The 26197-nt window shown below is 47.6% G+C and overlaps 12 protein-coding genes across 12 annotated transcripts; 6 read left to right on the forward strand and 6 right to left on the reverse strand.

The window, feature by feature from the left end:
- Positions 1-360: 360 nt before the first annotated feature.
- Positions 361-2628, forward strand: arg2 (acetyl-CoA:L-glutamate N-acetyltransferase; the record flags this gene model as incomplete). The annotated part of the gene is made up of 3 exons (XM_056681374.1): positions 361-414; positions 474-620; positions 679-2628. The coding sequence occupies 3 exons, from the start codon at positions 361-363 to the stop codon at positions 2626-2628; spliced, it is 2151 nt and encodes a 716-aa protein (XP_056528756.1).
- Positions 2629-4047: 1419 nt separating this feature from the next.
- Positions 4048-5686, forward strand: N7500_010237 (aminopeptidase P family protein; the record flags this gene model as incomplete). The annotated part of the gene is made up of 2 exons (XM_056681375.1): positions 4048-4159; positions 4308-5686. The coding sequence occupies 2 exons, from the start codon at positions 4048-4050 to the stop codon at positions 5684-5686; spliced, it is 1491 nt and encodes a 496-aa protein (XP_056528757.1).
- An 876-nt stretch (positions 5687-6562) lies between these two features.
- Positions 6563-6754, reverse strand: N7500_010238 (uncharacterized protein; the record flags this gene model as incomplete). The annotated part of the gene is made up of 1 exon (XM_056681376.1): positions 6563-6754. One exon carries the CDS (start codon positions 6752-6754, stop codon positions 6563-6565), a length of 192 nt encoding a protein of 63 aa, XP_056528758.1.
- Positions 6755-7317: 563 nt separating this feature from the next.
- On the forward strand, positions 7318-7563 carry N7500_010239 (HIG1 domain-containing protein; the record flags this gene model as incomplete). Its single annotated transcript, XM_056681377.1, has 1 exon — positions 7318-7563. The coding sequence occupies one exon, from the start codon at positions 7318-7320 to the stop codon at positions 7561-7563; it is 246 nt and encodes an 81-aa protein (XP_056528759.1).
- Positions 7564-9038: 1475 nt separating this feature from the next.
- leu2A (3-isopropylmalate dehydrogenase LEU2) lies at positions 9039-10445 on the forward strand (the record flags this gene model as incomplete). The annotated part of the gene is made up of 6 exons (XM_056681378.1): positions 9039-9089; positions 9148-9168; positions 9221-9286; positions 9337-9432; positions 9515-10142; positions 10213-10445. The coding sequence occupies 6 exons, from the start codon at positions 9039-9041 to the stop codon at positions 10443-10445; spliced, it is 1095 nt and encodes a 364-aa protein (XP_056528760.1).
- A 256-nt stretch (positions 10446-10701) lies between these two features.
- Positions 10702-12071, reverse strand: N7500_010241 (anaphase promoting complex subunit DOC1; the record flags this gene model as incomplete). The annotated part of the gene is made up of 2 exons (XM_056681379.1): positions 10702-11519; positions 11591-12071. 2 exons carry the CDS (start codon positions 12069-12071, stop codon positions 10702-10704), a joined length of 1299 nt encoding a protein of 432 aa, XP_056528761.1.
- A 1312-nt stretch (positions 12072-13383) lies between these two features.
- Positions 13384-13638, reverse strand: N7500_010242 (uncharacterized protein; the record flags this gene model as incomplete). The annotated part of the gene is made up of 2 exons (XM_056681380.1): positions 13384-13452; positions 13504-13638. The coding sequence occupies 2 exons, from the start codon at positions 13636-13638 to the stop codon at positions 13384-13386; spliced, it is 204 nt and encodes a 67-aa protein (XP_056528762.1).
- A 604-nt stretch (positions 13639-14242) lies between these two features.
- Positions 14243-16165, reverse strand: N7500_010243 (alpha-keto acid decarboxylase family protein; the record flags this gene model as incomplete). The annotated part of the gene is made up of 3 exons (XM_056681381.1): positions 14243-15897; positions 15958-16093; positions 16151-16165. 3 exons carry the CDS (start codon positions 16163-16165, stop codon positions 14243-14245), a joined length of 1806 nt encoding a protein of 601 aa, XP_056528763.1.
- Positions 16166-17212: 1047 nt separating this feature from the next.
- N7500_010244 (uncharacterized protein) lies at positions 17213-17870 on the reverse strand (the record flags this gene model as incomplete). Its single annotated transcript, XM_056681382.1, has 2 exons — positions 17213-17543; positions 17593-17870. 2 exons carry the CDS (start codon positions 17868-17870, stop codon positions 17213-17215), a joined length of 609 nt encoding a protein of 202 aa, XP_056528764.1.
- A 612-nt stretch (positions 17871-18482) lies between these two features.
- Positions 18483-19643, reverse strand: N7500_010245 (geranylgeranyl pyrophosphate synthetase; the record flags this gene model as incomplete). The annotated part of the gene is made up of 1 exon (XM_056681383.1): positions 18483-19643. The coding sequence occupies one exon, from the start codon at positions 19641-19643 to the stop codon at positions 18483-18485; it is 1161 nt and encodes a 386-aa protein (XP_056528765.1).
- Positions 19644-20672: 1029 nt separating this feature from the next.
- Positions 20673-21721, forward strand: N7500_010246 (Glucose/ribitol dehydrogenase; the record flags this gene model as incomplete). Its single annotated transcript, XM_056681384.1, has 5 exons — positions 20673-20872; positions 20923-20999; positions 21063-21146; positions 21197-21265; positions 21321-21721. 5 exons carry the CDS (start codon positions 20673-20675, stop codon positions 21719-21721), a joined length of 831 nt encoding a protein of 276 aa, XP_056528766.1.
- Positions 21722-22827: 1106 nt separating this feature from the next.
- On the forward strand, positions 22828-24754 carry pbs2 (mitogen-activated protein kinase kinase PBS2; the record flags this gene model as incomplete). Its single annotated transcript, XM_056681385.1, is given in 3 exon segments — positions 22828-23433; positions 23448-24305; positions 24362-24754. 3 exon segments carry the CDS (start codon positions 22828-22830, stop codon positions 24752-24754), a joined length of 1857 nt encoding a protein of 618 aa, XP_056528767.1.
- Between the last annotated feature and the right edge of the window lie 1443 nt (positions 24755-26197).

Below are 26197 nucleotides of genomic sequence, written 5' to 3' on the forward strand. Positions count from 1 at the left end.
ATTATTTTACCTCATACGATGCGAAGCGGTTGTAAAAAAGCATCCGAAGTTGCATTTAGGTGAGGTGTTTTTCAATGAATCAAGATTGGACAAGAATATATGTACAATGATGCAGGTCTATATAGCAGTGGACACTTAAATGCCTCTCTCTTATCAATCTCGGGATCCACAGGCGGTGAGCTATAACCGAGGATGCGTCATATTATTTCCTCTTTTTTTTTTGTTTGATCTTGTCTCATTATTCTACGTTGTGTATCCTATATTGTATTTTTACTGCTGATCAGTGGCAAGCTTGCTTCGAGGCTCTTGCATCGGCGTCGACTGCTAGGGCGAGCAATTGATCCCAAAATACACCCAACCATGAGCTCCCGAACGTTGAATTGGTCTCGAACAGCCAAATCCTCATTAGTGAAGGTAACTCAACCCGAGATCCCCGGTTGATATTGAGCATCAACTGACTAGAAAATTCGAAGCAACATCTAGTTCGCCCGAGTGACCCTATTGCGGCGCGCCCGGCACAGGCGCTGAATGTCCGAGCCCAGCAAATCGCGGAGTTCTCGGGCAGCAGCGAAAACCAAGATCGCCTCGGCCACCGCGCAAAGGAGAAATTGCTCGATCGGGTAGGTGGCAGATGACATTCTTTTGTCTCATATATTAATGGGTGTGTGTTTGGTTCAGGAATTTTTTCTTAGCCTCCTGAGCTCCGCGTCGACTAAGCGCGAGGCTAAATCGTACCTAGCTCGGCTTAAGGCCAGCCCCGCCAAATCGCGCCAAGAGCCTACCCCCGAATTCCTGAAGGATTCCATATCAGCATCTCTGCCCTCTGGTGTCAATTTGGGCTCGTTCTATGGCGCCTCTAGGGCGGTGTATGACAGTCCTGTCTTCCGCCAAGATACAACTCCCACTCCGCGCCCACAAGATATACCTGAAAGGTTGCACTTGGCCTTGATCAAAATCACCACCCCGCAATTACTCGACGATTCCGTGATCAATGGAGTGGCTAAGACTCTGTCGCAGCTCGTCCGTCTGGGTATGGCATGCTGCGTGGTTATCGATCCCGGGAAGATGGATGGCCCTGCTGGGCGACAAACAGGCATTGAGCAGGCAAATCGGATATCGGCCGCAGTCGATGAGCTGCCCGACTCGAAATCATTCAGACTAGACTCGACGTTATCTATACCTGAGCGGGGGTCCGGCCAACTTGAGGTGCTATCGCGAAAAGTGCTCTTGAGTGCCCTTCGGGATGGTCATGTGGTACTTATTCCGCCGATTGCCTATGTTGAGGAAAATCCACGAGCTGTGACAGTTTCAGCTAACGATGCCACCCTTGCACTGACGAAAGAATTTGCCGGATTGTCTTTACATCCTGACCCGGACGAGGATCCAGTAGTAACTGTCGAGAGAATCACAGCTCTACAAAAAGAAGTCTCCCTGGACCGTGTCATTGTTCTCGATCCGCTTGGGGGCATTCCGGCTTTCAAGGGCCCCCAATCATCGCACGTTTTCATCAACATGGAGCAAGAGTTTGATCAAATTGAAGATGAGCTTTCCCAGGCACGAAACTCTTTTTCTGGAACCCATGATTTATCAAAACAGTCAACCGCAGAAGCTACTTATCCAATTCTGGAAAGTAACCCATTTTCAAAGTTTGTCAATCGTGAGGTTGTCTCGCCTGCGCAACCTACTGCACCCAGCCGATCACCGGGTGCCGAGGCGATGGAGGAGGTGCTAGATGGGCATATAGAGAATCTCCGATTAGCCCAACAAGCATTAGCAATGCTACCATCGGCCTCTTCAGGGATTATCACCTCCCCACAAGAAGTCTCATATTCAGCCCGCTCACCGCAAGAGGCTGCTTCGGACCTATCAGCTGTTGGAACCCGTCGACAGCGCAACCCATTGATCCACCACCTCCTCACCGACAAGCCCCTACTATCATCATCTCTACCCCCTGGTCGGCGCGGAGTTTTCAAAGGCAGGAAATCTAGCACCCTCAGCCCGGTCATCTCCCACACGACCTTTGTCAAACGTGGAATGCCTCTCACAATCCTCCCCAACCCCTACAAAAAACCCTGGACAGCCCAGCTCCAACCACGGCTGGGACTACACGACCCTTCCATCGATCTCCCCCGTCTAGTCACCCTAATCGAGGACTCCTTTGACCGCAAACTCGATGTCCAAAACTACCTCGACCGGGTGAACAGCCGTATCGCCGGCGTCATCGTTGCCGGCGAGTACGAAGGCGGTGCAATCCTGACCTGGGAATTGCCGCCGGGCGTACCGGACGATGGAAGTGAAGCCAGTACTGCCCGCATGGTGCCGTATCTAGATAAGTTCGCCGTGCTGAAGCGTAGTCAGGGCGCGGGCGGTGTCGCGGACATTGTGTTCAATGCGATGGTGCGCACATGTTTCCCCAATGGAGTCTGCTGGCGTAGTCGCATCGACAACCCTGTAAATAAATGGTACTTCGAGCGGTCGTTGGGTACCTGGAAACTGGCTGATAGTAATTGGGCTATGTTCTGGACGACGCCTGGGTTGGTGGAGGATACTCAACGCTTCCAGGATTTTGAGGCTGTTTGTCGGTCTATTCAACCTAGTTGGGCTGATAACAAAAGTGTCATTGACTGACGTGTGTGTGTATATAGAAAGCCACATAAAACATTTATGTCATGCAATGGCGATGATCAAATACATCCTCCAACCCTTTTCCTTCCCACATACTGCGTACTCGGGGCATGTCGACGCCTAGATTATGAACCTACTAAAACTCTTGCATATCATTGACAATCCTCAGGTTGCTAGGTATCTTGGCGTTATGTAGCTTTCGATGATTACTGTCCATTTTTTTTATATCATATTATCCCGTTATTTTCTTAGGACACAATGGAATCGAAGATCAAAATGTGTAGCTGATTTAAGATCCACTAAACTGCAAATTAGTGGGGTTCCAATGTTCTAGTCTTGCTTGGACGCCACGATGTACGTACATATGTATTGTGTGGTTTATTCATAGTATACTCTCCTCTCTTCCCTCTCACATACATCTCTACTGCCGACACTCACTTGGCACAATGAAACATATCATCTGCAGACATCAGTCATACGCCAATTAGGGCATTGATATACCGTGCTAAGTGCTGCGATGTCAAGCAGCACGCTTCTCTATTGGCAGTTTGGTCGAAGGGAACAAAACGAAGAGTTCCCGTGTTGGTTCATATTCCTCTCCAAGACGCGTGGAGCCCATCTTATATGACATCGCATTCAGGAACTGGTGTTTTTTATGACCTTTATATACATTCAACTTTTCAATCCTAGCCTCTACAAGATGCTGGGATCTACCTAAGATGTTGTTCTTTTCGAACTCAGCGACCAGTAGCTATGCACTTATTGTGCTTGTGCTGTGACTAGAGGCGTTGGCGGACGACTTCGACTCAGTCTCGATCGAGTCGTCAGCTAATGCAGACATATTCGCAAGAACTGTCGAGCTATTACTGGCAGTGCCACTACCGTCCAACATCTCAACCACGAGGGTGTAAAGATAACCGAATATGTCCTCGAAGGCTATATACTTGATTGGGAGCTACATGCCTATCATACACTAGCTAGCTATCCAACCAAACGAAAGAATGGACTGACGATAGCGCGCTTGTTTCCCAATAACCCAACATGTGTCGTTCGTACCAATTCTATGACGCATAAGCGCGGTTGTGTCGATTGAGAAAATATCTATATCTTTGGATGTAAGTTACAGCCCCTTGATATGACTATATTTTGGTGCGATATTAACTGAAACTGAAGTCCACGGCTGGCAGTACAGAATGCCCCGGATAATGTCCGGTTAGTAATCAAGGTCTCACGTGCCGACCCCCGAAGTCGGGACTACCCGACCCCCTATCTCCGTTCTGGGTCCACCGGGGATTGAGATGGTCCATGACATCTCCAGCCCGTGCAAGTTGAGCTGCCAATGTGCCTGTGATTAACAACAAACTTGGTACATAATACTATCATATGAAGAGAAATCTCTTCGTTTAATTTTTCTTCGAGAAGATGCGCGCAACTAGAGGTGCCAAGGGGCCTGCGGCTCAGGACGTCATGGTAAATTGCCTTGACTCCTATAATATCCGCGTGATGACACCTACCTCCTGCGATAAATACCCAGGTTAGTATCCTTCTTCCTAGAATGAACATTGAAAGGTCGGAATGCCTTTATTTGCCTTTCTTTACCTTGTCCCATAACTGTCTACTACCCCACTGAACCCCGGCCGGTGATTGCGTGAGACTCGAGCTGATTAGACCGGTCTCACCAGCCAAGCACCATGCGCGCAACGTCACCCGGAAGCTTGGAGCTTCAACTGGCTTGATCTTCCTTTCCGGACAGCCGACAATTAATCTGCGCGATTCCGATCAATCGCGCCCATTCCGACAACGACGATACTTCTACTACCTAAGCGGAGTCGACGAGCCCGACTGCTTTTTAACGTACAATATTGAACAAGACCAATTAACCCTTTATGTCCCTGACTTCGACCTCCACCGTGCTATCTGGATGGGACCAACCCTCTCACGGGAGGATGCACAAGACCGATATGATGTGGACCATGTGCGGTATCACAGCTCGCTCAAATATGACCTACAGGCGTGGCTCGGCGAGCGAAAGCAGGGCAGCGAGCTGTACCTAATTCATAACTCAGAAAAGCCCGAGCATCTACCAAAAGATCTACCTGTGGACTTGGAACAGCTCGGACCTGCTATGGACACAGCCCGAGGCATCAAGGATGAATATGAAATTCGGATGATCCGCCAGGCCAACAAAGTCTCGGGGCTTGCCCATCGCAAAATTCTAGAAAATATTTCGACTATGTCCAACGAGTCGCAGATTGAAGGATCATTCTTGAACACTTGCATCTCCAACGGTGCCCGGAACCAGGCATACCAGATTATCGCAGCATCTGGCCCCAACGCGGCTGTTTTGCACTACGACCGAAATAACGAAACTCTCCACAAGAAACCGCTCGTCTGTCTCGATGCCGGCGCGGAATGGGACTGCTATGCAAGTGACGTGACGCGAACCTTCCCTCTTACTGGCGAGTGGCCCAGCGACTACGTGCGGGATATCTATCAGCTGGTAGAGCGCATGCAAGAAGAATGTATTCGGTTGATCCGGAAAGGGGCACGCTATCTATCGCTTCACGATCTAGCCCATGACATTGCGATCGAGGGTCTCCTGGCTCTAGGTGTGTTCAAGAATGGCACAAATCTTGAAATTCGTCAGTCTGGCGCATCCAAAGTCTTCTTCCCACACGGTCTGGGTCATCACGTTGGTCTTGAAGTCCACGATGTGTCAGAGCGATCAATCATGGCTCTGCACCAGGGTTTCGATCAGCCCCAGTATCGGCCGATTTTGAACTCTACATGTCTTTCGCCGTGCACTCTTTCCGCTCCGCTGCTGGAAGAAGGAATGGTTGTGACTGTTGAGCCAGGCCTCTATTTCTCTCCTCTGGCTTTGGCTAACGCGCGCCACCAGCCGTTTGCCCGGTACATTGATTTTGATGTTGCAGAGAAATACGTTCATATTGGTGGAGTGCGCATTGAAGATGATATTCTTGTGACTGCTACTGGGTACGAGAATCTCACCACTGCACCAAAGGGTGAGGAAATGCTTGCCATTATTAGAGGATCTGCATAGTGTAGAATTCAGTATGATAGTAATGACATGGAAATGGTACATACTCGTATCAGATTCAACAACATCCAAAATAGCAAAGCCAGTTGAGACGGGTCGTTCGGATATGCATCATAACCGATGATTGTAAATTGGGACCTCGTGTTCCTGCCGTCACACGCTCACACAAGTTACCTCACCATTCAATCTAACGCTACTTTGTACAGTCATGAAGAGGCACTCCTCTACGACTCTATCTCACTAACGTACACTCATCTGTCTAGCCGAATTTCCCGACTTTTATCGGGTACGTAACCCGGTAACTTCTCGGACCCGAGAGCGGCTTTGCCTCACCCCTATATGGAGTACATCTGCTTGCATTATTATATGACCTGTATTAACTATATGTGGCTCCGTACCAATTATGAAAGAGCGAGTGATATGCCTTAACTATAAGTGGGGGAAACAAGATATATTGTAGTTGAGTCATTCAGACTTTGACCTCCCTGGCCCATAATTATGTGTGGTCATTACGCATGCGATGTACGAGAAATTTCAAGGGATGGACACGTAAGCATTCTAAGCATTAGCCTGACCTGTTAAATTTGTCCACCGAGAGCTATAGACTGATCCACGGACATTGTCAAAGAGACACGCCAGTGTACCTAAGTAGTTGAGATGGAAACATCCTCATTGTTTAATATGAAGTAGAAATGTCTTTTATCTATTCACGAGCAATGAACAGTAGACTCTCTCAAAGATGAGCCAATTTAAACTTGTCTATAAAGGAAACGCTCATAGGAAAGCAAAAACTCCCCAGGTTTGGAAACAAGCAGTCAATGAATGGTCTTTGTCACTGACATCTATATGCGACCCCCCTCAGGTCATCGATTTTAACTTTTAATTCGCACTTTGTTCTCGCAAGGTTTTGTGTAGGTTGATCTCGTGCAGTACTCGGTAGTGTTCCTTTTTCAGGGATTTGAACTCGTCGTCTAGTTGATGGTGCCATGGGTATAAAACGAAGACTTGGAATGCCAGTGCCGAAGAGGCAACCCCAAAATTGATGAGCGAGATTCCGCGCGTGATCCACATGGTTGGAAAGACTGACTGATTAGTATTTGGGCCGAAAATGAGGGAATAAAGGACTCACGGTGAACTGAGGAGAGGGTATTATGTATTATTGTTAGATGGTGGTGAGTATGATACACCTAGGATGAATAGAAACGGAAATGGTGAAGGGAGTACAAGTAAAGGAGAGAAGTCAAATTTGACACGGCTATTAAAAGATTTTGATTTCGGCAACTGCGAATTCATACCGAATGTAGTTCGAGTCCAGCAACCTTTGTACCTCGGACCCGTGGACTTGTTTATCTCTCGGAGATTGATCGTATCAGTCGGATCCGAAGCGATAAGGACCGAACCTTCCAAGGGTCCTTTCAGCCCCAACCTTGAACTTTCCAAACACTCTAAACTTTAAATTTGCTTGAGAACTCTTCCAAAGTTCTTTACCAGGTTCCTTGAAGAAATTCACAGTGAGTGATTACACCTTCCTTGATAAGGAAGTACTCGACATGTACTAACTATATTCATAGACCAATTCTGCCAACCTTGAGACACCGCCCAAATTATCAATACAAGTACATACATCCGAAGCAATGGAATCCAACTACGCACAGAGCAAACCGCAGCAGCTGCTCAGTTGGGTAAGGGAACAGAAATACAAACTTGCTGGCGCAACTTTCGCTGCCAGCATGGTCGGTTCCTTTATTATGGTCGGTCGCAACCCGTACCTGACGAGTAAACAAAAGCTTGTGCAGGCTCGTGTGTATGCGCAGGGTCTGACGCTGGCTGTCATTGTTTCATTGGCTGCGCTCGACATGACAGACCGACGAAAGCCTTGATCAATCTATCTGCTCAGCGCAAGGAAGTTGTCAAGCAATTCGATTCAGAGATTTAAGGCTAGAAATTCCCGAGCCACCATTTGTCGAGACGGGCAATAGAGAGGAATAGATAGATGTCGATATGTATGATAAATAACAGTCCAATTAGATTATAGAGCGGTTGGGTTATAGATTCTCGCTAGAAATTCAAAGAAAGAATATCACTTGGTTACCCTTGACATAACAGGAGACTAGCAAATGGCTTCTGGCTAAGACGTCGGGACTAATTCGAAGGGGGGAGGAAGTAAACACAGAAGTAATTTGTCCTCGTCAGCTTGAAGGGGTCACTGGCAAGGAGACAAAACAATGAATACTACCCCACGGGTAAAAGAGAAACACTCCGAGGATAATGAAGGAGGGCTTAGACTCTGTTATTTATACTGTCTCATTACTGATCATTACCTGCATGTTTTTAACAATATTTTGCTCTGATTTACCACCCCAAGTATACGAAGTAGCCCTACACGAAGCAGCCATTTGCTTTGCTTCTTCAGTCCACTGACTGCGAGAGATGTATGATCTGTGTAATCAGAAAAGGTGATTAGTACCAAAATTTAAACTGGGCCTCTTATAGTTTGTCATTTTGTTGACTTGCAAGGTATAACTGATGGGGAAGTTGCAAAACACCCTCTTGACTGAGTAGTTCTGTAACAGTCAAGTCAAGGATGAACCATTCTTTAAAGATTCCAGTGAGTTGGAATCAGCGGGAATATGGATGTGGTCTTAACCCGTAGGGTGTAGTGTAGGATTGAATGGACGATTTGAGATAGCTTCACAGAAGTCTTCCCCGACTTTGACATGTGCCGTTGGGGTAAGCCACCTATATCAGTGACGCAAGCATGAAAAGCTAATTTGGTGGGATGAGTCTCCATATCAGTGAATAGTGACAAGGCATTGCGTCGTGTGCTGAATGTTACCCTTTGAATTAACAGATCACAAGATTGGGCCAAGGACCTTGGTTGGGGATTGATAGAAAAGCCAAAAGCTTACACTGTGACCTCCAGCATGTATACTAAGGAAATGGGCAGGAACGATGTTATTCATGCACTTCTAGCAGAACCACATTGTTCCAGTCTGCGAAGTGAGTTCAAAAAAACATCAATAGTCTTTCGAAACTGCTTTAGAGCAGCGAGTACGGCACGGAGGCCGTGAGCATTCCGGCCTTTGTCTCTTAGTGTTGGCAAATACTTTGCTTTTGAGTCAAGATTCTCTGAAGAGTGTGTATCAAGGCACGGATCAGAGGACGGAGTAAAGTACGGAGTACCTGGGGGTGGATCGGCAACCCGTGAATAAGCGATGCCGATGATTGGGTTTATGTCATCAGCGCCCCGATGTCGGAGTTGGTGGGGTTGAATATTGGAATTCACCCGCCTTTATATTCTGAAGCTGCCGGCCTGGATTATTGAGTCAATAATTTCTCTTGATTTTACTGCATAATGTCTTCCTTCAATATTGTTGTCTTTGGTGGTGACCACTGTGGTCCTGAGGTATGTCATTAGGAGCTCTAGTCGGGAAATCGAATACAGACTGACATTGAGGGAATAGGTGACTGCTGAGGCTGTCAAGGTAACATTGCACACTGGAATTGCGCGGAATAGACATACTAATTCAATTTCAGATCCTCCGCGTCATTGAGAAGTCCCGTGGTGTTACTTTCAACCTGCAAGATCACCTGCTCGGTGGTGTGAGTGTACTTCACCAACGCGACAAAAGTCCAATATCTAATGATTGCAGGCCTCTATCGACGCTACCGGTTCCCCCTTGACCGACGAGGCCCTGAACGCCGCCAAGAACGCTGATGCCGTTCTCCTCGGTGCCATTGGAGGTCCCGTACGTCTCCCTCTCCAACCCCTCCATCTTCCCCCTTCCCGCACAAACACCAAGAACAAGCCTAACACATTGCGTCCGACAGAAATGGGGTACTGGCGCCGTGCGCCCAGAACAGGGTATCCTCAAGCTGCGCAAGGAGATGGGCACATTCGGCAACCTGCGACCCTGCAACTTCGCGGCACCCTCGCTGGTCGAGAGCTCCCCGCTCAAGGCCGACATCTGCCGCGGAGTCGACTTCAACATCATCCGTGAGCTGACTGGTGGTATCTACTTCGGCGATCGTACGGAGGACGACGGTTCCGGATACGCCATGGATACTGAGCCCTACTCGCGCCACGAGATCGAGCGCATCATCCGTCTTGCCGCCAACCTCGCTCTGCAGCACAACCCTCCTCTCCCCGTCTGGAGTTTGGACAAGGCCAATGTCCTTGCTACCAGTCGTCTCTGGCGTAAGGTCGTTACCGAGATCATGGAGAAGGAGTACCCCCAGATCTCCATTGGTCACCACCTCATTGACTCGGCTGCTATGCTGATGATCAAGGATCCCCGCAAGCTGAACGGTATCGTTGTTACTAGCAACTTGTTCGGTGATATCATTAGCGATGAGGCCAGTGTTATCCCCGGTTCCCTGGGTCTGCTTCCCAGTGCCAGTCTGAGCGGTATTCCTGATGGCAAGAGCCGTGTGAACGGTATCTACGAGCCTATTCACGGTATGTATTCTCTCATTCTTATTCCTTCTGTCAAATTCTGGCTCTGGTCATGGCTAATTGGTACTCATAGGCTCTGCCCCTGATATTGCTGGCAAGGGTATCGTTAACCCCGTCGCCACTATCCTGTCTGTGGCCATGATGATGCAATACTCCTTCAACATGATCGATGTCGCCCGCCTGATTGAGCAGGCTGTGAGCAACGTCATCGAGGCCGGTGTCCGCACCGGCGACATTGGCGGCACGGCCAAGACCACCGAGGTCGGCGATGCCGTCGCCGCCGAGCTGGAGAAGCTGCTTAAGTAAATATACAAAGTATCTACATGAGATATGACTAGCATAGAACACCAAAAATTCGAATACCCGTTTTAAGATGCGACATGTATTCCACTGGCGCAAAGAAAATGCCTAACGATATTCACTCGCCGACCCAAACCCATGTAAAAGAAATTGTAACTGGGTATCATGAAGACATTGAAACTCCGATAATAAAACCCCCATTGGCATTTTGTAAGCCAATCAACGCCGGTATTTTTTTTTGGTCCTTGTAAGAAGCCCCTGCTTACCGAATCACTGGCTCACCCATCCAGTCTGGCTCGTCTAGGCCGGTAGCAGCAAACCCAGTATCCGCATCTTCACTTGCAGTACGTCCCCGAAGATCATGAGCCCCACGCAAAGACGGACGACGGCGCCGAGGATCAGCAGAAGCCGAGGGAGCAGCGGCCATCCGACGACGACTATCATCACAAGCAAACACCTGGAATCCACGAACATGAGTATCCTTGCCGTTTTGATGGTTCTCCATAATACGCATTTGGATCACCATAGCTTTGAGCACATTCCCAGAATACGGATCATCCTCATCATCCTGGCTATCAGGTTCATCAACCTCGTAAAATGGATCACACTCATCATCATGCTCATGATCAGGGTCATCACAATTCCGGTACACAATTGTCCGTCGACGCATACTCGTAGATCGGCGTTTCGGCTTCCCAGGCTCGTTGCGCACCCATCCACCGTTTCTACCGCCGACGCCTTCTAGTGGCACATCGACCCAGCCGCATGGTCCGTCGCCCTCCCAAGTTGCGAACTCGACGAGGTCGTTGCCGCCCATCCCGGCGGCGAAGATCATTTTCGTGGGCGTGTAGCTTTCGTCGAGCTCGAAATCGAGATAGACGCGGATGCGTACGACGGCTACCAGTTTAAAAAAGTGGAGGGTTAAAGTGTGCGGTTGGGGTCCGTCGGATTGCCAGTATTGGGCCGGGGAAGGGTTGCGGAGGGCCGCGACGCCGCAGCCCGGCTTGGAGGTGGAAACGGTCCAGGAAGCGAGCGATGAGATTTCGCGCAAGTTGGGTGGTAGGGGGGAGGGGGATTTTTCTGTTGCACGAGAACATTAGCCTGCATTCTTGACGTGTAGCCAATAGCAAAGTATAGCGAAAAATCAGTACCTCGATCGTGCATCTCGTGGTCGGGATCCTCTCCGTCAAATTGATCCTCGACTTCTTCCTCCAGTTCCTCGCCATTAATATCAGAGTCGTCGAATTGCTCGTCGATGGCCTGACTATGAGCGAAGGAATCATCAAAATCAAGGGGTCCGTCGTTCCCAAGCTCTTGCATGCTGTGCCCGCGCGGGTCAAAATCATCGTCAAAGTCATCATCATCCATCATTTGTGGTGGTGGGTGCTCTACCCTTGGTCTCCCAAAAATGTTAAAGGGGTTTATTGGTGCCGCTGGATGCCCCGGCGCGGTGACCTGGTCAGGCGTGAGAGCATTTGGACCAGTGGAGGGGGGTTGGTGTTGATGGGTTGGGTTGGTGGGAGTGTGACGCGTTGGTGGGGTTTGGAACTGTGCTCGTAGACTTCCTGGGGTATTTCCCTCTTGATTGGATGCTATGTCGCGTGGATTTGGTTGTCGGCGCAAGTGAGGCATGGTTGTTCTATAAATTGCAGGAGTTGATGTTTACGCGTAGATCGAGGGGAGCTCCATTTCCTTTTGCGGTTAGCGCTGTTTGGAAGCTATGAGGCATCTCACGTCACAGCACATTATGTATAAGCCTGATGAATTCATCTGGTCATTTGAATACTTCTAAGAAGAAATATATAGGTGGCATGTTTTGGCTCACTTGGCCTTAGCACTTGCTCCTTATTGGAGCTTCCAGACATCACTACTGGACTGCCTGAACAGAGACTATATTGGAGAATGTTAGTGAGCTAGTATGTTAAAAGAGATATTATGACTCTGAGAGCTCTGCCTATATGTGGCCAACAGGAGTCTTTTCTTGTTTCTTTCTGATGGCTTCCTTCCAAAGCACACCGTCCAGACAAATCTTTGCGGTCTACTTTATCAAGTATCCAATGCATTTGCACTGTATGTGTGCATGGTGTTATACTAACTAGCTAACATATGAGCTTAGATAGCAAGCAAGATATTGATGAGGAAGTCACCGTATGTAAAATACATCTACTGAGTACTTATAGTGATGTCCTTCAAGTGCAAGAAGTTCATATGGCATCCTCATATATTAGCGGATACTAAGGAACTAATTCGCGCATTCATCTACATATTCTTACTCTCTTTTATTTTATCACCTCTAAAGCAAGCGGTCAATTCTAAGAGATTTCTCTGGCCTGATCTTAATTGATGAAAAATAAAAGCCAACCAAATCCTGAAAGGGAAAAGAATTGCAACCATTGTAATGTATTAGTTCTTTGCATGTAGTATAAGTCTTATATTTAAGAGTTTTCTTGGTCTGTTTGTTATTCTCGGCCTTCTAGGGAATAAAATACGGCATCAAAATGTAAAGATAACTTAGGGGTTCATCTGCTTTCTCTCAGATTTTTAATTCCATCTGTACATTGCGATCCTAAGCTTACTACCCTCACACTGGCATATATGGCTCCTAAATCTACAGCTAGATCGCTAGTATGCCAATGCGATGCTAGGCCGCATGAACCACTTGATATCCAAGTAGCGATCGTGATACGACACGGATTATGAACCGAAAACAGCTCCAGCTGTAGTGTCTTATCGTGACAGAGTATTTCCATTATGATTCGCATTATTCACAGATGCCAAGTTCCTCCATCGCCGTTTATCCATCGGTGTGGCATTTCGTAAGCCAACATATCTAGCAGCAGCACTCACAGCACTCAAAGCAAGCGATACCAGCGCAGCTATCATAAAAACGTCAGCCAGTCTGTCTTATTCTGCTTGGTTTAGGCTCCGAAGTAACCTTGAAGACTTACATTCCGCAACAAATATCACCACCTTCACCGCCACCGCGAAGTTCCATCTTCATGGACTCGGAGCTCTAAAGGGTCATTAGTTGCGAACCTTAACAGATAATAATGGGAGAAAATACAGGCTGCTGGGAGACGACATTGGTGGAAGACATGGTCTCGGCGTTGGAAGGCTGTTCCATGGCCACAGTGGCCGCATCCCAGGTAGGTTCCTGGGCTGGCTTGGACTCGTTGGAAGACTCGAACCAGCCGAACATTTTGGTATATTATTAGTATATGGAGAAGGAGGGAATTTAATGGAGAAGATGTACAGGAAGAGGGGGAGGTGAGAGATAAAGGGGAAGTAAATAACCCGGAGTCAGCCGTGTGTTTCCACTGAAACAAGTCCACGGGGAATTTCTAGTGTGTAATATAAATCTCTTTTCAATACAGGCCAGACCATACTGGGCAGCTAGCAGGCAGCCATATTATGGGTTTGTGGGGCTGTCGGCACCTGAGGTATTACCGGCTTATGTATTGGGCCTGCTTTGGCAAGAGATTATATTTGGGGTTATATTTAGGAAAAGCGGCTACTGATTTGCTTATTGTGCGTGATTTTTTTTTATATGTACATTAATATGTAGATATAGAGACAGAAGGAGATTGAAGCAAATCGATGTGAACAGAAAATGGAGACACCAAGCTTTTAGTCAAGCTTTGCCCGATCTTGGCACCCCCTTTCAGCCCTATATTATGACGTCGCATAGATCTTGATTATATCTTTATATATATATAGAAGTCTGCCTATCTAGATGGAGTTTACCAATTTCAAATTCAGACCCAAGCCAAAACCGAAATACCCGAAAACCAGGCAACTCAAATTCACCGCACGGCCGCATCGACCATGCCTCGCAAACTATCCGGCGCATCATACTTGTCCATATACAACTCAACGATACGTAAGGGGGCTGGATTATTCTCATCGAAGAGCGCAGCGGAGCCAAATGATGGGTCATCGAGCAACACATCCAGCTCACCCCTAGTCCGAACAGAATAGGTGTGTGCAGTGTTCGGAGCGGCCTTGAACAGAGCTGGCAAAAGCCTGTGGTCCCAAGACTGGATTTCGTTATAGTCGGCATCCCTGCCGTGAATCAAACGTTCTATCGTGTATCCCTCATTGCAGACGATGAACATGATAATGCCCAGCTTGCGACGGACCATGGTGCTCACTTCTTGTGCGGTCAGCTGGAAGCTACCATCGCCCGTGAGGCAGATGGTTCGTCGGCGCCGAGTACCTTGGGACTGTTGCTCATCTTCACGTGCCGCAAGCGCCGCTCCCACCGCTGCACCGACGGCATATCCAATGGAAGACCAAAGGATCTGCACTAGTGGGACTGCCCCGCGCGGGTATCGAGTCCACAATGAGCCAAAGACAGCGGTTCCTACGTCTGCAGCTACAATGTCGTCCTCTTCAAGCCATGAAGATATTCGTTGCCAGGTCCAGGATTGGGTCAGCGGTTGAGACTCGTCAGCAAGGCTATTCTCGAATTCCTTAAGCTCATCGCCGTTCACACTTTGTCTGAGTGGGCTTGAGGTAGATGAGATGGTCTCGTGTATATCAGGAGTACCACTAAGCTGACGGGAAGGTGTGGAGGCCGCGGAGACAGATCCTGACTGTCCTTTGTCAAGGATCATGCTGAGCCTTTCCAGCATACCACTCATACCGACCTCCATAATCCCTTGAGATGGCATTTGAATTCTGTAATGTTCAAATTCAATTCTCTCGATGTGAGGCAACTCATGCTTGAGCTCCGTTGTGTTGAAATCCGCAGGACGCGGGCCAAGCACTAAAATTAAATCGGAGGATCGCACCTGCTCAAAAACGGTAGGTTCCGAATACTTTCCTGCGTATAAACCGTGAAAATTTACCGAATTCTCGTCGACGATGCCCTTGCCCATCGGCGTAACAAAGAAAGGCAATCCTGACCTTTGAACAAAGTGCCTCGTCGCACTTAGATTGTAAGACTTTCCAGCCAGACCATCGACAATGATAACAGGATTCCGGGCCGTCAGGATACGGCCGAGGATCAGATCCTCGGCGTGTTCTTCCTCCTCCGTGGTTATGCGGCCAGGTTCTTCGGGCCTCAGGGGATATTCGAGCGGAGATGGATCTACCTCTGCCTTGACAAGATCCGTCGGGAAGCCAATGTAGACAGGTTTGCTAGAACGGCAGCACTCGAGAATTGTTTCGTCGATGAGCTTAGTCGCATCTAACGTATCCTTCAGAATGACTAAGGCGCTCGAGATTTCGGCACTCATTTTGGCAAATAGTCCAAAGTCGCCATTTCCCAATGTGTGGTGCATTGGCAATCGCTCCTCCTGCACAGATGTCGAGGGATACCCGACAATGTGGATGACTGGTACTTGCTCGGCACATGAACCTGCTAGGGCATTAATGGCCGAAAGCTCGCCAACGCCTAATGTAGTCATGACAACTCCTATCCCTCTGATGCGGGCATAACCATCGGCGGCATAGCCTATGTGTATATCATAATTAGATTCGTGTGTTGGAGTAGAAAGCATGTTTGTTTACTCACCACCGTTGAGCTCGTTCACATTCCCGACCCAATTGAGACCACATGGAGCAATGTAGTCAAGGGAGGTTAGATTGAAATCCCCGGGGACGCCAAAGATGGAACGAACTCCAAGTTCGTGAATGCGACGGAAAAGATACTTCAATCAAGGAGTATTTAGCCATGTATCAATGAGTTTGGCATATCATTTTCATACCTCAGCAAGATGCATAGTGACGTCAAAATATCCGAAGAGTTCCCGATGGCTTTTAAGCTTGTCTGAAGGACACGTTCGACCTCTTTTGGAAATGTAGAATATCTTCAAATGATGGTCTATCCAAGCCTTTTATCACATTCTCATCAACCACACTTTGCCATCATTGGTTAATATTACTATCATAACGGTTGGGAAACGTCTCCTTTGCCTAATGGCCAGTAACATGACCATTCGCAATAACTAATCAGGCTCAATGGGGCTATGACTTTCCCAACACACCAAAAGGGTCCTAAAATATTACCCGAATGAGAGAAATGCGCGAGATCGGCACAACTGTGCTACACCACAGAGTCGATATAGAACCCGGCGCGTCCTTCCAGCGTCACAAACCTTGATGTAGATACATCTTGAGAGTTCATCATTCATCAAATTCAAATCCTCCCCATTGAGATTTGTGCTTATATGCTCTGGGAGTATGGCGTGCCCGTGTGTGAACCCTATCGGTTACCCCATGCAGAAGGCTGCGGAAACTCCTGAAGTCACTCGTGCAAGTATGCATGCACATGTGAATAAGCTGGATAGCAGAGGTAGTTCTGAGGGTATGCTTCCGAAGGTTCTACACCATCTCAAGTCCCGAGGCCGCGAGTAACCTTTTTATCCGGGTTTATATCTCCTGTTGTGTACCAATCATTGACTGATCAATTAAATACTGTGTATGAGGAACATCTGCAAGGCGAGTGTCCTATTGGATACTTTACTTTGCTTATCTGTGTACATACATCTATTCTTGTGGTAACGAATACAGAACTCTAGCACTAGACCACAAAAAACCAAGATTCTTGTATGGGGCTTAGAGACACCATCTCTGACTTTGATAATTCCTCGCTGGCGGCTGACAGGTAATTGAAAAAAACCAGTTTTGCAGTCGCCACATGGGTCATACTCTTATTAGATAGATAAATCCCTGCCTACCTGCTTGAAGCAATAGGGTAAGTATGACTAGGCTACGGTATGTATGCTTGGTCTTAGGATTTATGATGGCAGGTGTTGGCTCCAGGCACATTAAATGCTGCAATTCATCAATATATTTGACCTGAAGAGACCCAAAGGAAAAACGCCACCATGTGGAAATAAACAACGTTCATCTGGGCCAAAGTCTTCCAAGCCACGTCCTTTATCAACCATCATGACTAGAACACAAAACTCGCCATGCTTCGCCTCGTCCCAAATAGGCTCTCCATGCGCATCGACGGAGATAAGTGTTCGGATTCCCAGGTTTTTGAGCATATGCCGCAACTTCTCCATGCTCTCTATCTTGAATTTTGTCTTTCGCTCCTCAACTTCCGCCGGCGTGGGCAGAGAGGGTAGAAATGGAACCGTGTTAACCCCATATCTAGTACCATGATTAGTGCACAACCAACATATCCAAGAACTCTCCATACTCTGCTTCCAACTGTCGTCCAATATCTTCCTTTTCAACCCCCGCGATCTGTGCCGCTGCCCAACAGTAGTCGAACAAGCACCACAACGGCCATGCCATCGCCATTGCCAGACGATCCTTCTCCGTTTTTGGACGGCCAATATTCTCCAGCCTATTATGTGCAAGATTTAAATTGCGACGGTCGAGAAGCTTAGCACAGCCAATATCAGTAGTGCTGGTGCAAATCTCACGCAGGACTGGGAGGAGCTCATCATCAGTGGGAAGCGAGAGATTATCCATTGTCTGGTTTTTGAGGATTATTATGACAACTGGTAATTTGCCTGACAGAAAATTGTATCATCCCAGGCGTGGGTCCAATGCTTTCTATGAATTAGTGTCTATGGGTTGCATTTTCTATTATGAGTGGAGGGAAACAGTAGAGGAAGTCCTTCATATATAGGACTGAGGCGGTGGTGCTAACCACATCAGGCTGGTTGGCATGATATCCCTGAAAATCTTCGTATTTTACCAAGTTGATACGTCTTGATGGATGTCAATATTGTAATTTTTATTGTGATGACCGCCAGTATGGAATTTTGCATCTACAAAGGTGAGCCTAGGGAGTGATGAACATATGTATGCAATTCTCTGGCTTTATCATGCTAAACATGTTTGATGCTCAATCCTCTTGCACTTTACCAATTTGAACAGCTTGTTCCAATATCTGAGGTATCCTGTGCTGCCATAGCCGCGTGTAATGGGTTGGCCGCCAAGACAGCCACGAAGGATCTATCATTTGAACTTGTTCACAACCGTAGACATTTCTTTTTTTGGCTGAGGTAATTTTGTTGCCATTATCCTCCGAGTATCACACTCTTGCTGGGTGTGAACTGGCCTGTGCATGGAGAGTCTCTACTCAACTTTGACAGGAACGGTTTTGTTCAATCGAGAATAAAGATCGTCCGGGAGCATCTTCTTCCGTTCGGCCTTCTCGATGACCAGTTTATCTTTCAGAGAATCGTAGCGAATGATTGAACTCCCACCCCAGTTTCTGGCCACTCGTAAGATACATTCGATGAGTGTCACGAGTTTTCTGATATCATCCTGGTTGACTTGTTCCCAGTCTCTCAGTGCGGTAGTGACATCTTCCACGTTCGGTAGGGAGAATATTCCATGTTGGTGATAAGCCCGAACAAGTTTGGGCGTTTGGGAAATCCAGAGCTGTGGTGCAACTTCTGAGAACTGCAGAGGTTTGTGGAGAACTCGAGTTTTGATCTCCAAAGTCGATTCCCGTGGTACTACCCGACCTTCCCTCTTGATTGTCAGTTCAGATTTAGTTGATTCCTGCATAGTGGCGGCGGACGTTGGCGCAAGAGACAATGAACGCATGGTTTTAGCAAGATCGTCTCTTATGGACATATCTTCCTTGCCACCAGGCTCCGAGTCACCAACACAGCCATCAGTCTCATGACGCACGAGGAAACTCAAACCACCCAGTCGGTATGAAATTATGCGGTGGTGTCCCGTGCTTTTTGCAATTTGGCTTATCGTGTATGCTTTCTCGAATTCGTGTCCAAAGCCCCGGAATTCGCCTGGTCCAATAATTTCATGGGTGGCTGTCTCTGCACGGCAGAAGATTGCAGTCTGGGCAACCACATCGATCTCGATGGTGAATGGATCAAGGCCGTTTCTGCTCTGAGCGGGGTTGATAAACGACAGAAGTTTGCGGATGTTATTTCTGTCAGTCACGACATCGATGGAACTAATATCGAACGAGGGCTTCTCAATGTAAAGGGCGCGGAAAAGCGGTTCTAGAGGGCTGTCGGGATGACGAGCAGCATTCTGAGAAATGTAGACAAGGCCGCTATCTTTCTTCACTTTCCGGGGGCCTTGTGGGGCAGACCAGAGAGCTGGACTTCCCGGGACAGCGATGGTTGGTTTGCGTGCCTCGATCCAGTTATAGGAAGCCAAATGGGTCACATCAGTAATGATTGCTTCCGTCTTATTGGAGGACTCCAGGCCATGACGGGAAATTTCCTCGAGCCCCGCGGTGGATGTCTTCAAGTCTGACATTTGATAGATGTACTTGCCTGGTGGTAGGAGACATGGTAAGATTAGTCGAGACCTCAGAAAGCAACATAACGACATACTTAACAAGTCACTGATTCTTGAATTCAAGCACAGGAATTGACAGAAGAGCAGGAGAAGAAAGAGAAGAGCTGCTCTTCGAGATGCTGCTAGCTGGATGAGAGAAGGAGAGGGAAGATAGTATGTCTGCAAGGAGAGGAAGACCAGGGAACTATCATCATTGCGAACAGGAATCCTTGGGTGAAGATCTGAAAGTCATCAAGGTTTGATTGTGTGATTACCCCATCTAGCTAATATCAGACATAAGCGTCCGCTCAAGGACCACTCCAAGTTCATAGTAACGCCTATAAAACAGGCACCGCAGAACTCCAAATATGCATGGCTACTTATATTCCAACTGGGCTGTAGGGTGATGCATCTCATGAGATCATATATTGGTCTATGTATCCATGTTTCACTAGTGATGTTACTCAGGGACTAGTGCATTATTTCCGACATCGCTCTTGTCCCTCTCAGCTGACTCATTATGTTTTATCTAATGACTCTCTCTCTCTCTTTGAATGTTAGCAGCTTGGTATAGTTAATACGTGAGATGTAAACTTACGATGTTAAAAAGAGGTTCATATTGGGTCTTGTTGGGGATCGCGCTTCATGGAATATCTGACATAATGGTAGATGGAGTGTTGATCCCTTGGAGAGAGGTTGTGATGCCTGTGCACTAGCTTTTGCAGCCAGGGAGTTATCAAGTATACTAATTAGTATATGCATTGGAGGCGCCCGAGAATAATTACAAGCTAGAGTGAGTCCAATATACAAGATGCCCGCATCTTCCTTTCTTATTTCCTTCTTTTCAATCAGCTCTGTTCTTTTTTATTGTCTTGAGACAGAATATTGGAAATCATAGATGATGTAGTCTCGGCCAACACTGCGCCGACAGTGGGTCAATGAGGACTTTTATAAAGAGGGGTTGCTCCCATACTTCTTTTACCTCAACCACAATACGAAGTACACAAGATGTCTATGAGCATTAAAGATTGCGCTCAAAGTCGAGATGGCTTCCCTCGTCCATTCCCGGGTACGCCTTCAAATGTGTTGGAACAATTTAAAATGAACGGAAAGGTGGTGGTCGTTACGGGGGCTGCCGATGGACTTGGCCATGCGATATCACAGTCTATGGCCGAAGCCGGTGCTGATGTTGCCCTGTGGTATAATTCGTAGGGTTCTTTCTTATCTTAAGTATAATGGGTATTGACCATATTAACAGAAATGACGTCGCTATCGAGAAAGCCCAAGTCCTAGCAAAGGAGCATGGTGTAAAGGCCTTGGCTTACAAGGTCGATGGTAAGAGAACATTTTGGGCTTTGTGTCCACAAAGATGACAAAATGCTAAGCTTTGAGCTGCAGTTTCGGAATCCACTCAAGTCTCCGAGACAGTTGCAAAGGTCGTGGCCGATTTCGGCAAGATTGACGTGTTCGTTGCCAATGCAGGTCAGTTCCCGTGATACCTTGATGAACGACAGACAGCTGATTCAGAGAAGGCATGGCGATCTCCAAGCCTATCTTAGAGCAAACTCTAGATGAGTACCGGAAGCAGATGTCCGTGAATGGTATGAACCTGTCGCTTCAAGAAGATGATCGATTGTGGTCTTAACCGAGAATTAGTTGATGGCATTGTGTATTGTTCGAAATATGCTGGTGAATTATTCGCACGGCAGGGTCATGGCAATCTCATCATTACCTCGAGTATGAGCGGACACATTGTCAATGTTCCCACTGACCAGCCTGTCTATAATGCGACCAAGGCGTACGTCACTCACTTTGGAAAATCCCTTGCTCGTGAATGGCGGGATTTCGCGCGAGTCAACATCGTCTCGCCAGGTTTCTTCGATACAAAGATGGGAGCAGGTCCCTCGGCCCTTCAGGAGGCATACCGCATGTCGTCACTTGGAAGGCAAGGCCACGTGAAAGAAATCAAGGGATTGTATCTATACCTTGCCAGTGATGCGTCTACCTTCATGACCGGAAGTGATGTACTCATCGACGGGGGATATGTTTTGCCATAGGGTTTTAGCTCAAATCCAACTTGGGCGAACATCATAAGTTGGATGTATGAAATTTAGATGACGACATCAAATACACCCAATTAGTAATCTCTCGCCCAAAGACCCTTTCACTGGCTAAACCCTCAAATGAGACCGCGCCCGAAGGCGTTTTTAGCCCCGCTATATCAAGCCTCAAGGTCTTATTATTTGATTTTGTTTTTCTTCAGGTACGATATTGACATCGTTCAGTCGAGATAGCGATGGTTCTAGTTATACGGGAGTACTGTAGTGCACTAAATATAGCACAGTAATTGACCAATCGAATCTTATCTCTTTTGAGCTGTTTCCCCAAATTGGAAATAAGGCTCCGAATTGTGTCGGGGACCGGTTATCCGAGCCAACAACGGACCCCAGGAGAACAGTGGAGTAGCATGAGTCCACGACTCATAATGAGGTGCAGGGCCGAGAGGCCGAGAATACCGAACATACAACATAAGTACTTTTGCCTTGGACAGTTGTCTAACCCGGGGCAACATCTTGGCATGATCATTCAATTAGGCGTCCAAATTGATGGAAAACAGGCTAATCAATGACAGGGATGCATGTCGTCGTCAGCTACACAAGAACATATCAAGTGATGAAGCCACTTTTCTAATCAAAACATGGCAGATATAGGGGACAACGCGGAGAAAACCTGCTTTTGGCTGATTTGGGGTATGTGATTGGCTGGTCTGGCGGCCCGGTTAGAGATTCAATTTCCTCAATACAGAAAATAGGAAAAGAGAGAGAGAGAAGAGATAGAGAAAGTAGTGAGTGTGTAGATAGAAGAAAAAAAAAAGAAAGAAAAGGAATTGAAAATACAAAGAGAAAATGAAATTTACCAGAATATAACAGAATATACCAGACGTATTGAAATCGATTTTCCCCACGTTCTTTATCATCGAAGTGACTTCATGCGATTTCACTGCCCCTCCTTTCCTTCACCTTTTTCATTTCAACTGGATCTTGACTTCTGTTTCTGTTTACCATAGCGCCATCTGGGCCAGAGTCAAAAACGGCATAATCACAGTAATCACACCGGCCATTGGTGTCGGCTCAACTTCGTCCCCGATAACCTTCATTTCACCATGGCGGAAGAACGAGATTTCGCCGCTGAGGCAGTCGCGTCTGTCGATGTTCCCTCCCCCAGCGACCCAGTTCCTCCGTTTCCCCGACAGACCTCAAGCCCCGTCGTTCTCCCCTCTCGTGAATCTTCAGGACCGGGCTTATCTGCCTCATCCACACATCTGGGCCAGATCAATGCTGCGCGCCGGGGTGGGCCTTCACCACACCCTCAGCCGTCGATGAGCTCACAAGGATCCGGTGGATTGAATCCAGGCCTCATGGCAAAAATGAAGGCATTTTCATTATCCCGCCAAGGCGCCCCATCGCCACAATCTGCTGCTTCGACGGGGCACATCCCCACGGCTCAAAATGGTGCAGGCGGCGCACTCGCTGGCGGCGCATTGGCTGGCGGCGTACCCCAGAATGGCGCACGGCCTATTCCTCCAAATTGGTCATCTTCACCCGCCGTCCCCGCCACTGGCTCTGGTCCTCTGTCGCCTCGGCCGGTAGGGAGTCTGGCAGCGAAGCGCATGAAGCCAGGTCTCAAGCTATCGGATGTCACTGGTTCGTCTACCCCTGCAGCAGGTGCGGATCAAAAGCAGGGGGAACAGAATGGGGGAGTGCCTTCAGTAAATACTCCGAGTTTATCGACACGAAAGAGGGCACTTTGAACTTCAAAAACAAAGCTATCCTACACGGAGGTGGTGTCGAGTTTTCGTCAGGCCACAGCTTTAAGATCTCTCTGGATGAAGTCGATCGCTTGGAAGAGTTGGGTAAAGGTAATTACGGAACGGTCTATAAGGTTCGACACACTCGCCCGCATCTACGAAAACCAGGTCTGGGGTTGAGTGGCATTGTCAGCCGGCCTCCAGGCCACGTTGAAACGAGTCCGGATTCCGGCTCGAATCAGCTCTCGGGCGTGGTCATGGCCATGAAGGAGATTCGCTTGGAATTGGACGAAGCCAAATTTGCGCAAATCATCATGGAATTGGACATTCTACACCGTTGTGTCTCTCCATTCATCATCGATTTTTACGGAGCCTTCTTCCAGGAAGGGGCAGTCTACATGTGTGTTGAGTTCATGGACGGTGGCTCGATCGACAAGCTCTACGAAGGTGGTCTTCCCGAAAACGTTCTGCGGAAGGTGGCTCTGTCCACCATTATGGGATTGAAGTCATTGAAAGAGGATCACAATATTATTCACCGCGATGTGAAGCCCACCAACATCCTTGTCAACAGTAAGGGTCAAGTCAAGATTTGCGACTTTGGTGTGAGCGGAAATCTGGTATCTAGTATTGCGAAGACCAATATCGGTTGTCAGAGTTATATGGCACCTGAACGAATTGCGGGAGGCGGAATGCAGCAGTCGGGAGCACCGAGTGCCGGCACATACAGTGTGCAGAGCGATGTCTGGAGTTTAGGCTTGTCCATCATCGAATGCGCTATGGGCCGATACCCATACCCACCGGAAACATTCAACAACATTTTCAGCCAGTTACACGTGAGTACCTTGGCAACATTTTTTCAAGTTTAACATTCTAATATTCTTCATTATAGGCTATCGTCCACGGAGATCCCCCAACACTACCCGAAGGATTTTCTGAAGAAGCGCACGCCTTCGTCCGGGCCTGTCTCGACAAAAACCCAAAGAACCGACCAACCTACGACATGCTAATCCGACACCCTTGGCTAGCACCTCTCATGCAACCACCTACCGAGTCTGGTGATGATAGCGCCCCACCACCGGAGGAGTCCGGCTCCGCCGATGCCGCTTCATCCGCCATCACAGAGGACAAAGAAGTGGCTGAGTGGGTGAAAAAACAACTCAAACTCAAAGAAGAGGGCGTGCTCCATGTTTCCGACAAACCGGCACTTCACGCCGTCGCGCTGGATAAGGTCGGCACGGCCCCTTCCGAGGATGATCCTCACGCTCCGTCACAAAATGACTGAGCTTGACACCGACTATCTCGAACTTTGCATTCCCCTTTTCCTTGGGGCCAACTTTCACGGCGCAGGCGCCGTTTCTCACGACTTGCATCCCTATTGATTCCACTATGCTAGTATGCCAATATTCTAGGCTTTGGGTATCCATTGGAGCATGGTCAGATAATCGCCATGGTCATTACTCGCATGTGATCTCAGACTATTTGGTCAAATCAACCACCTTGGTATACGAGTATCTTGGTTTATTGGACTGAACTGGGATAATCTGCTGCGCCCGGTCTTCACAGGCGCAAGGAACACATTTTCACATACCTTACCTGATGTTTCCGAATTTCCTGCATTTGAATTGTGAGTTTTCTGTGTCTCCCATGCAAGCGCTCTACTTGGCCTTACATGTATTCTGGGTGAAATATTATCTTCGTAGGTGCAGTCACTGTAGTCTATCAACTCTTCAATTGAAACGATTCCATACAGCGACTTGATAGTAAACCATTAAAAAGTGTTTAACAAATGTTGTATTAAAATAGAAGATCAGTATCCCTATGGTTCTCGCTGTTAAAGAAAAGAACCTCGGCTCTCTCATCCCAAGCCTCTTCCCAAATCTCATCCACAATCTCCCTCACCAAACTCAACTTCTTCTGATGCTCAACAAGAGGATTTCCATTCTCATGCGTATAAGTTCACACTGGGCACTGATACAACCCCTCTTAAGTGCCTCCCCTCCAGTTGGCCCAGACTCTTTAGCAACAAACTCAACAGCCGAATAAACCCGTTCTTTCATAGCCTCCATATCCAAATGCTCATCTTGAAGTAGTAGAGCGCTGTGAAGTTTGTTCGCCACGCGTGGATAAAAAGATATCTGTTTGATTCTGGAGGATTTACTTGGTATAGACTTATCTCAATTTGATTAATTCCAGGGTTCATCAAGGACCTTCTCAGGGCTTCTCCATGTGGAGATTCTTATTCTGCGGGGCTGATGGGGCTCTTTATGCTCTTCATGAACACCATCGTCTCTATTTGCCGATGCTCTAAACATATGGAGAATGAGCTATCATCTGCCAAATCATATGAAGATACTGAATATAATTGCATCCTAGATAACAACCTTCAATTTGAACATCGGCTTCGGAAGTCTTTAACATCTGTTAAAAGAGCCCCACATACGCTAGAAATTTAGCAGATGATATTTCTTAGGTATAAATCTACGATACATCTAGTTCAGCCATTCAAACCCATAAAAAATATCGCAGTGTTAATATTTCATCCAGATTCTGCATTCGCGCATAGTGCAAGTTGAACACCGACCGTCCAGCGACACACGTGATATCCCAAATAGCGTAGCCAAATACATCAAGATGCAGCTAAAAAGCCTCACATCCTATCTCCATAACGAAGGATCTGTAAAAAAAAAAAAAAATAGGTAGCTTCTCTTTGATTGAGCGTGTCATC

This window comes from Penicillium coprophilum, assembly GCF_028826855.1.
Source record: "Penicillium coprophilum strain IBT 35676 chromosome Unknown utg000006l_segment0_segment0, whole genome shotgun sequence".
NCBI lineage: Eukaryota > Fungi > Ascomycota > Eurotiomycetes > Eurotiales > Aspergillaceae > Penicillium > Penicillium coprophilum.